The sequence below is a fragment of the Gavialis gangeticus genome, unplaced genomic scaffold (assembly GCF_001723915.1).
Source record: "Gavialis gangeticus isolate Ggan-Ray unplaced genomic scaffold, GavGan_comp1, whole genome shotgun sequence".
NCBI lineage: Eukaryota > Metazoa > Chordata > Crocodylia > Gavialidae > Gavialis > Gavialis gangeticus.
Genome location: NW_017728991.1, coordinates 7356124 through 7366153, shown reverse-complemented (window position 1 = coordinate 7366153; position 10030 = coordinate 7356124). Strand labels below are relative to the sequence as shown.

Here is a 10030-nt window from a genome sequence, read left to right as displayed (position 1 = left end):
AATGTTCATCATTTAAGTTTCACCCACATATGCCCCAGCATGAGACGGAGAAGAATTATTCACATTTCGCAAATGTATTATTAACATTATTCACAGATAAGGAACCAGAATCAGGCTTTCAGGGAAATCCACAGCATGTCTACAGGAGGAAAACCCCATCACCCTATGGGGAAAACTCCAAGGGACGTTCACAAACAGAAACTCTGAATCTCCTTTTCATAGGCTGTCGCCTCGCAGAGCGATATAGGGGTTTCCAAGATTAGAGACGCGGCAACAAATGCAATAAAGCAAGTTATGTGAATCTGGAAATAATGCTAGAAAAGTGAATAATGCAAAATCAGCTATGGGCAGGGCTGAAATTGCAAAACACCCCAAGGCACAGTTTACAGTCTCAAAATTAATAAGGGAAACACTGTTAAATACTCAGGAAGGGGAATATAACTTTCTCCTGGGCCCTCTGAGTATTGCAATTTCACTTGGAAAGTTTCAGGCAAGCCAGCTGGGTTGCCAGGCCAAGATATTCCAGGAACAGCCTTGATGCCACTTAGTCTTTCTGGAGACACAGGAGCTCAACCTAACCTCACGCAAGTGAACAAAACATTCGCGGACTTCAATGGCTGTCAGGTCAGACCTTTCATGAGATTTTCCCTTTGGAATAAAAGACATTTTCTCTTTTTTCCTTAGTAGGTATTTGATACCTATGACACATTTTAAGATACCTGCTCAGGCAGGTGTGGGACAAAATGGGAAGGGGGGCTACTATCTGCTTCCCAAGCATGTGGCAGGACAGATTTATTAGGATGAAAAACAGCAGATTCTTCTAGCCATTGCTACTCCCTAGAGACATCTAGTTGGCCCCTCTGCTTCCTCTCTCTCTGTGTATTAGTCCCTGGCACCAAAATGTCCTCCACATCAGGTCCAGATGGGGTGCACCTCCAGCACACAAGAGATATACACAGGAAAAGGTTTTTTAATTCAAAGGACAAACAACCCCATGAGAGAGGCCAACGCTAGATGCACACAGAGATAAAACTACTCAGGAATAATTTCGCCAAACCACAGGATTTTTTAAAAATTAATTATTTCAAAAAATTAAATCAATCATTTCCTTATCAATCACCCGCACCTGCTCTTTTTTTTTTCCTTTCTACTGTATTGGTGAGTGATAAACTCAAAAGATCCCCTTTCCCCCTGCCCTCTCTCCCCTTCCTCTCCCCACTCCAGCAAAAGAACACTTGTATATTTGCTGAGTGAATCGTGGTGAGTTGATAGAAATGTGAAGAACTAAATTGGCAATTTTTGTAATAACTTACTGTCTAAGTATTCAGCAAATCTGGGCATTGTTTCAATAACAAACGTAAGAAGCTTTCCCAAGTGTTCAGTTTAACAGGCTAATGAGGCTTGCTTGGCATCGGAAATCCTATTCTATATAACAGGACATTGAACTCATCGTGCAGAACAGCCTCTTGTTTACAGCATGGGTCCACTAGCTTTGTCTTCACTACAGAACAAGTTCATTGATCTAATGCCCCAACAGGTTTTGAAACACAGACAAAAGTACTTGAAGCCGTCTACCGGCATCCCAAGAACTGGCTGGAGCGGACAAGCCCGCCAGTAGGGTAAAAGGCAAGTTTGATCTAAATCAATTCAGGCTGTCCGTGGGCACAGACAGATGAGACAGATGAATAGATGCACCCACTGCTGCTCCATGGTACGGGATTTTGCAGTATCGCAGAGTCCACCAGTTCTGGGAGCTGTGCAAGGAACCAAACAATAAGTACCAAAGAGCTTTTTAACTAATATGTTCCTTTTAGCTAATGTACTTCACAACCATTTTAGTTTGAATGTAGAACAACTTACATTGGTTCTTAACATTTCTCAGTTTGGCTAGTATGAACTACTGATTTGAGATTAAACTGGTTTAGTACAGTAGGGGCATGTCTCTAGAGTTACTTGAGGAGGAGATATCATATTCTTATTCAATAACTACGTACATCTGCATCACAATGGAAGTTATCACTAATAATGATCTTTATAGATATTTTTGATATAACTAGCCAGTAAGAAAACACCCAAGGTTTTGATGCAAAGTTAAGTTCAAAGATTTCTTTATTAAAATACCTTCTCAAATTCACTGTGGTAACATTTTTGATGGTTGGTGGGATGCTAGTATATACATTTGCCAACAGAAATATGCTACAAAATCATCTGTGAGAAGTTTAAATGTTTTATTTAGGGAAAAAATAAATTAAAAAATACTAGTCTGTAAGAAACAGAATAGTCTTAGACTGGCAAGGGGGGCGGGGCCAAAAAAACCCTTTTTTCCTTTGAAAGGAGATGTCTCAGAGCCTTCAATGCAATGCTTAAAGCAGTTAGCGCGCGCACACACACACACATATATATATATATCTGTATATATAAATCCTTGTAATTTCTCTGTATGAATAACTAGGTTCTTTTTTTGGTTTAGCTTTTTAAAGAATATTTGCCATTTAAAATGACAACCTTCTTACCTAGACCTAGATCCCACAATTAAATCTGCTTTGGAACAAAGGAATAGAGTGCAAGATCGGGGACAAATTTACATTCTCAAAGAACTTCAGCTTCTGGAGCTTTTAGTTTGTGATTATATTTTGTGTCACTGGACTGCGATCTGTCAGGAATTCTTTCAGAAAAGAATCAATATGGCAAACTGATCCACACACTTTTAGCTAGGGGAAGCAATTTAACAAAAAATCCCCAAAACTTGCATCTCTACTGATGTGTGTACTTGGTGAAGTTCTGAATCTCAGTATGGATATCCAAGTTTTAAAAGAGCCCATATTTCAAGATAAATTTAGAGTGCTGCAATTACTATGTAGCACAGATAGTGATAAAAGAGTTGGTGTGGCTACCAGTAATAGTCTGTCCCCTGCAGCTCGAAACAGTCTGTAAAACCCATGTTGGCAGAGCTTCCAGCAGCCGCAACCCCACTGCTACTTGAAGCTAGCTCATGTATCTGTACCCCACATTGTAGTCACAGCAGTAACTGCATTGTAGACACAACCTTACTCTGCTGCACTTCTACTCCCATTTCCCAGGGCAGGATAAAACAGAAATGAGAGAAATAAAACTGTTTAGAGGAAGAAATTGAAGAGGGGGACTCAAGCTGTTGGTCACCATAGGCATTTTCCCATTAGCACTTTTATTTGCAAATTTTTAATTCAGTGCTTTAGGAACATCTCTATTGTTCACCCTGAGGAAACAAACATTGAAAAATAAGAGCCTGGCAAATCCTTAAATAAGTGTCACAGAGTTTTTTGAAACAGATGCAACATCTTCCATCTTGGGTTTGGTTTTGTGTTTTTCTCCCAGCAGTTGATATTCGAGCTGGCTATTCTAAGTGGCATCAGGACAACTTTCAATTTTCTGTTGGGAAAAAGAGAAAAAAATACCCTTGTGAACATACATTCAACCTTCCTTCTTTCTCAGATGAACAAAATCTGCTTAAATATTTAATTTATGGTAACAACAAGACCCACAAAGCACTGAGTTAATCATGGCATTACCCATCAGAAGGAGAGAGAATGACAACAGTAGGAGATCAAAGCTGACAAATATCAAGCCTGATTGTGTACACTTAAGCAATTGTGACTGCAAAAAATACAATTGTGTCCATATATTTTTGGGCACTGACCTGTAAATAAGCAACCAGATTTTTAGTTGCACTGAGCACTAAGGTCAAATGAGGGATGGGGAGGGTGGGAAGGGAGTGGCCACTTCTTCACAGGCCATTTCTTCACACGTATATCACACAGATACAGAATCAGTTGCCTAACTTTAGACACTCAAATTTTAATATCTTAGCTCAAGTGCTGGATCCATAAAAGGATTTGGGGGGGGGTCACAATGCAGAACACTGCAGTGCCAAATTTTAGGTGGCTTGTGACCAAGCAGCATGCACAGGCCTGAGTTAGGTGCTAGTTGCTGCATACACTGGATGGGGTGGTGTCTCAGAATAGAAACCACAGCAACCAGCATACTGATTGGGGTAGCTGCTTCAGCGAGCCAATAGGAAACGTTCATAAAATAGGGTCAGGGGCGGGGTAAGTTGTCATAAGTTCCACCCTTCTCTGGGCACTTCCTGGCTAGCTATGTTAGCACCAGTTCAATGCTTCTGATACGCAGGCTAGCTTGGGTATGTCTGCACAGCTCAGCAATGTGCTGCATGCACATACCTTGAATTCCAGGCTGGAGGGAAGCATTTTACTCCACTGGGGGACTCCAACCCTCAACCCAGGAATAAGGTGTATAAGCTAGTCCAGGGGTAGGCAATGTTTTTTGGCCAGAGTGCCGAAAAAACCACAATGTCTACCTTGGAAGGTGCTGGAGTGCTGACATGCCAGAGCCCAAAGCAACTGTTTGCAGCCTCCCGGCTGCAGCCGGCCCACAGAGCCCAGTCTGCTTGCAGCAGGGCTTGCAGCCTCCCAGCCGCCTGCTGGGAGCAGCCTGGGCTCCATGGCCAGCAGCAGCTGCTTAGAGCCTGGGCTGGCTGTGGTGTGCCGAGCAAAATGGCTTTGAGTGCCGGAGGTTACTGACCCCTGAGCTAGTCTCAGATAATCCACTGCTGAGGATGACATGGTGCCCTGTAACCTAATCACTTAATCTGGCAGCACTTAAGTGCCTGATGCCCTTTGTGGATCTAGTCTTATGCAACTTCTCTGGGAGTCAGGGGCAAAAACTGGAATTAGCCTTCAAGAACTTCTGGTTTCTAACCTGTATTTATTTCACAGGATCACTTTGCCCTTCACATCCTGACAGTCTAGAATTCCTGCAACATTTCTGACTGGACACACCATTCATCTTCATTTCCTGCCTTAAGCTATTGTGTAGCACTACTGGGTGCAGTTAAGTAGATGCCATGTCCCACCTCAGAGGTGGCTGCACTGCACTGTTGGCAAAGAGATCCCCATTTCACACTGAGTTTATGAGATGACTTCAGATCAGTTCAGTACAGACAATGTGTTAAGACCCAAAGATTTCTCCACGTAGGTGGAGAATAGGAGATGTTTGTCCCCCAGAAGGTGTATTTTGCATTTATACTAATGTACACCTGAAAGTACACTGTGTCCTGCGTGAAGCCATCTGTCCACATTTACCACCGGGGCAAAATAAAACAAACAAACAAGTCAAAATGATGGGAGAGGGACCATGAAGTCAGAATGTACTGCTACAGTACATTCAACACAATACCAAATTAGTATTTGGCGAAGTGGCTATCTCATTGTTAAGATATTTCCTTCAATATGTTTTCAGAAACTAAGACCATTAAATAACTTAGAAAGATTGCCAGCTCTGATTTCAGGAAGGAAACCTCCTCCCAGTTCCTCTCTGAGTAATTCAACTAATTTACTCCAGACACTTCCAAGCTGATTTTAGGTTAAAAAAAAAAATAACAAAAAAACCGCAACAAAAAACCCCAATGATCCCCATTTATTTTTCAAACCCATAGATAGAACCTGAGATCCAAAATCCTGAAGCTGACAAGAACCAGGGAAGTGACCAGAAACCCCCGAAAATTAGATCTGGACCATCGCTGCATTTGACCACAATGCAATTTAAATAATTCAGGTGGCTGGGAGGCTAATACACTGCCCTCTTTGACTAAAGTTCATACCAACGTCTTTCTGGGAATCTGTATAATGTCACCCAGGTGGTTAACGTTCTGTTTATTTATTAAAACCTTGACCTCACGTTCATCATCCTCTCACACTGCACAGACCGCAAAGGTCTTCACAGTTTCCATGCCTGGTTTATACTTATTCTAACAATTATGTAGAGGTAGAGGATGGGTGTGGAAGAGAGTGCATGAAAACCATGCTTTGCCTTAAGATTTTCTTGGAGAATATCATGTTTGAATAAGGTTTATTTGAAATGTGGGATATACATTGCTGTCTGAATTCAAACAGGAAGCAGGCACTAAGGATCCAGTCTTGCCTACTCACTACTGTTATTGGAATCGAAAGGGCTATTTGTGCCCCTTGACCCCCTGATAACAAGGCTACAAATAGGGCTCCCCTCCAAAGCTCCTTATTGCCATCTGTCCCACTCCATAGATCATTGTGGTGTTATCTCTGTGATAATGGCAGGTAATGAATGCTCAAGATCTGTGTACAAGCATTTCCTCTGTTTTCTGCAGGAGAAAGCTATCTGTGGAAGAAAGTCAAGTCACTTAGGTTACTAGGAGCCTTTTCCTTTTGATGATTGATTCGCACTCAGATGATCTGTACTTCTGAGGTAAGTCAGAGCACAGAACTTGGTAAAAATAAGCTCCAGAGAAAAAGTACCACCAAAAAATGAGAACAAAAGACTCTTTTTGCCTCTTCTCTGCTTTTATGTTGCCTAACAGAATTGAGAGGCAAAAGGAAAATTTATGAGCAAATCTACCCTTCTGATCCTCACAGTATATCACTTCTCTGGAGAAAGCACAAAACATTCAAGCTTGCTCCTCAGCAGTGAAGGATGCAAGGCCTGCTTTTAACCAAGAACTTCACTGAGGATTGATCCCCCAGGTCTGGATAAATCAGGATTGGGGGAAGGGAGTTTACCACGTATGCAAAAGCAACAGCAATTCAATTATTTAAGCAGCAGCCGTTAAAGTATTTAGCTGCACAAGGGATGCTTAATAATGGAAATGTTCTATATGCTAAATGAATGTGTCAAGGTTACCAACATGGTCTCATGCATTGTACTAGAGAATGCATTTTCTGAGAAGCCTCTTACTCACTCTACGGTGTTAATTTTGCTGGCACGCTTCAGTCCCGCTACCAGGAATCTGTGGACTGTGGAACAACCATGAGAGACGACCTCTGCAAAAACTCAGGTAAGATGCACAACTAGCTGGAAAGCAGACCTTTCTTTAAGGTATTCCTAACAAATTAACATTTGTGACAGTCCATCTACCTTTATGTAGGAAGTAAGACAAGGAAAACATCAGCCTGAAATCATCTCCTCCTCACATGAAGCATGCCAGGAGACAGCAAGATCTCAGAGCCCAATTAATTATATCCAAAATGGTTTACACGGGGTTTTTAGAAACATTTACTGTAAGCAAACCGTATGATATTCAGAAAGCAAAACAGCCCCATGATACCACTCTGTTGTGCCTTCAGGTCTCCTTACTGGTAAATGAGGAAAACCAATCCCCAAAACAATCCCAAAGTGCTTAAGTTTTGCCCAGCGATAGTACCTTTCATCCAAAGAGCAAGAAGTGCTTTGTAAACTTGAATCAATGAAAAGACTAAGCACTCCAATGAGCGAGATACTAAATTCAGCTTGCCCATTTGTGCAACAGAGTGTGAAACTCAATTTAGGTTAGTGATTAGTTGATTAAGTTAGTGACAGAGGTGGAGAAAGAACCCAGGGGGCTGCCTGGAAATTCTGTTTTGACCTGTAACACAAACCCCCCCTGGATCCCGATAGACCTGGGAAATACATGTGTTGGCTGCATACTGCAAGAGCTCAGGTCATGCTAACAGCTGGATTGTGTGTAGAAACCCCGTTTGAGGATGCTGAAGTTGCTGGTAAGTTGCAAACAAAGTGCCCCGTCCTGCATGCCTTGCCCACCCCAAAACTCCTCTTGAAGTCCCAAGGGCTCCCCCAAAAATAAGGTTGGTCTCCAAAAGACAATGCAGAGTGCTGAGAAGGGACAATCTGTCTTCCTTGGTCCCAAACCACCTTCACCCTAGAGCCTGATAGAAACGAGCTGTATTCTCCCCTAGTGAAATCCTGGGGTCTGACTGGTGTAACAGGGAGGACAGCTTGGCTTGATTTAATTTTAGAAGCTAAGATCAAAGACAAAAGCCCAGCCTTTAAGCTAGAAGAGACAAAGCCATGAAAAACCCCATTTGGCCATTAAAACATGCCTATTTACTTAAACAGGCTCTGTGAACTTCTCTGCTCTTCCGCGAGACTGTAAACAATGTCAAGGGTTTCTTTTGTTTCCCATGTGGATGCAAGCGCTGATGGAGGGAGCAGCACTGACTTTCAGAGCTCAAATGTCTGTCGTCAGCTGCTGCAGACAGTGCCATTGTGATTATTATTTATGAGTTTCTTATTTTCTTGAATTCTTTTTAAGTAAATGCTTTTGAGTCACATCAAGCAGCAGGAAAAAAAACACGCTAGCTCTCATTTGGAGTTGGGCTAGCATTTTATCTAAGCAAACACAGACTTCTTTCCCCTTGGGCTTCTGCTTGGGGACGCAAGTAACTGAGGTCATGGTGCTGACCCTGCCAATGACTGAGATCATTCAAGGCAAGGCTAGAGGAGGGATCCCATTATCTTGCTTTAAGTCAGCAGGTGACTGGATCCCTGTGTTTCTCACCGACATCTGCCTCAGTTCCTGTCTTCACACTTTTCATGAGTTATCTGTCAGAACACCTTTTTCCTGAGGTCAAATTAACTCACAACCTGACCTCCTGATATGATCCTCCTCTCTTTGTGCAACTTTACACTCTCGTGAAGGCAGGTGCATTTTACTATGAGTTTCTCATCTGAAAAATAATCGACATTATAAACAGTTCAGAGCAGGGACTGCATTGACCCGTCTGTCTCCCCTGTGCCCAACAGATTTCAGGTGTCAGCACAATAACAGTGTTAATAATAATACTTAATAGCCATCACATGATTGAACAGTGCCCTGTAGGCACTGTGGGTGGTATTCTATAAATAACAGTAATTTCCACATTTCTGAAGTGCAGGCTCTTTGTTTCTTGCAGTTAGCAGAGCTGAGCAATCCCTCATTCAAGGCGTTTAGCCTCTTGTTTTCTCTGCAAATTGACTTTCTCTCCAATTGGCTTGGTGGTCAAACTATTCACCAAAAGATCATGCACAAAATTTGAACCACAAATGATTAGCTTGACTGAGCTCTGAAGTCAGACTGTGTTGCTTCTAATGTCTGACTGGATGAGAATAAGTGATGTAATTGGGTCAAAATTTGCTTTCCATTAATACATCCTTAGAATATCACACATCCTGCCAAGCATCCTTTTAGTCAACCTTTTTTCTAATACATTGGATAAAAGTAAATGCAGAAAGTGTTGGGCTGCCCTGTCAGATTGATGGCTGGTGCCTCTAAGTAAAACCAGCCTGGCAGTTTAATGCATCCTTTTGGAGAGTGCCATCCATGCCCCATGCTAGCTTCTGCAATATCAGGTGCTCCATATGACCTTTAATGTCAACCAATATAGGAATAAAGTGCAGAAAATCTTGCTTGTACGTATCCAACAAAGTGTTATGAGGTTAAAAGCAAGTAAGTGCTCTGGTATGCTATTTTACTAGTCAAACGTTTAACATAATACATTTTTCCAGTCTCGATTTAAATTTCAAAAAACAAAACAGATATACTTACAGAGTATCTGTTTTCCCCAGAATCTGGAAAATAAAAGAGAGCTTAGAAGAATGCCATCTTTCAGCATGACAAACTTTATGTGCAAATAAATGAGATGCTTAGATTAAGGTAATTTGCACTGTATTCAGTATTTTGCAATGGTATATACTTGCTAGCTGAGGGGCTAGAAAGTGAATGTTCAGACTTCCAATCCAGCAAAGTACCTAGGCAGGTGCCTAATTTAAGCATGTGATCAGTACCTATTGATTTCAAAGACTGACTTCAATAAAATGCAAGCATATGTTCATCTATTCTGCTGACTGAAGACTACACAGCAAGACAGGAGCCCCCAACTCCAGGCAAGCAGTCAGGTGGTGGCCCTAGATTTTAGGAGGGCAAATTTCAACGAGCTAAGAAGGATAGTTGGAGAAGCGCTGAAGACTCAGATGGAAGGGGAGCCGGGTGTCCAAGGGGAGTGGTCGCTCCTTAAGGAGACGATCCTCCAAGCCCAGGGGAAGGTAATCCCCAGGAGGGTCAAAGGGAGCAGGAGAGCATATAAGCCTCCGTGGCTCACTAAAAACATCCGGGAATGTCTCCTTGCCAAAAAGGAGGCTTACTCCCAATGGAAAGGAGGGGTCATCACGATGGAGGACTATTCAGCAG

General features: G+C 42.2%; 1 protein-coding gene and 1 long non-coding RNA gene across 16 annotated transcripts in view; one reads left to right on the top strand and one right to left on the bottom strand.

Moving 5' to 3' along the window:
• The window catches only part of LOC109297121, a 22590-nt gene extending 18227 nt beyond the window's left edge, over positions 1-4363 (top strand). The window contains exon 3 of the long non-coding RNA XR_002097212.1: positions 3770-4363. This is a non-coding gene — a long non-coding RNA (uncharacterized LOC109297121). The remainder of the gene's footprint in view (positions 1-3769) is intronic.
• The window catches only part of PECAM1 (platelet and endothelial cell adhesion molecule 1), a 110631-nt gene continuing 102692 nt past the window's right edge, over positions 2092-10030 (bottom strand). For 5 of the 15 annotated variants that reach the window (XM_019516662.1, XM_019516654.1, XM_019516689.1 and 2 more), the window contains 2 exons: positions 9389-9411; positions 2092-3408 (listed from right to left, as the gene is read on the bottom strand). In XM_019516662.1, the coding sequence (XP_019372207.1) occupies positions 3379-3408; positions 9389-9411 (53 nt within the window). In that variant the 3' untranslated portion in view covers positions 2092-3378. Of the gene's footprint in view, positions 3409-6766; positions 6822-8311; positions 8532-9388; positions 9412-10030 lie in introns of those variants that run through there. The other 10 variants (XM_019516688.1, XM_019516703.1, XM_019516707.1 and 7 more) reach the window with 3 other exon arrangements.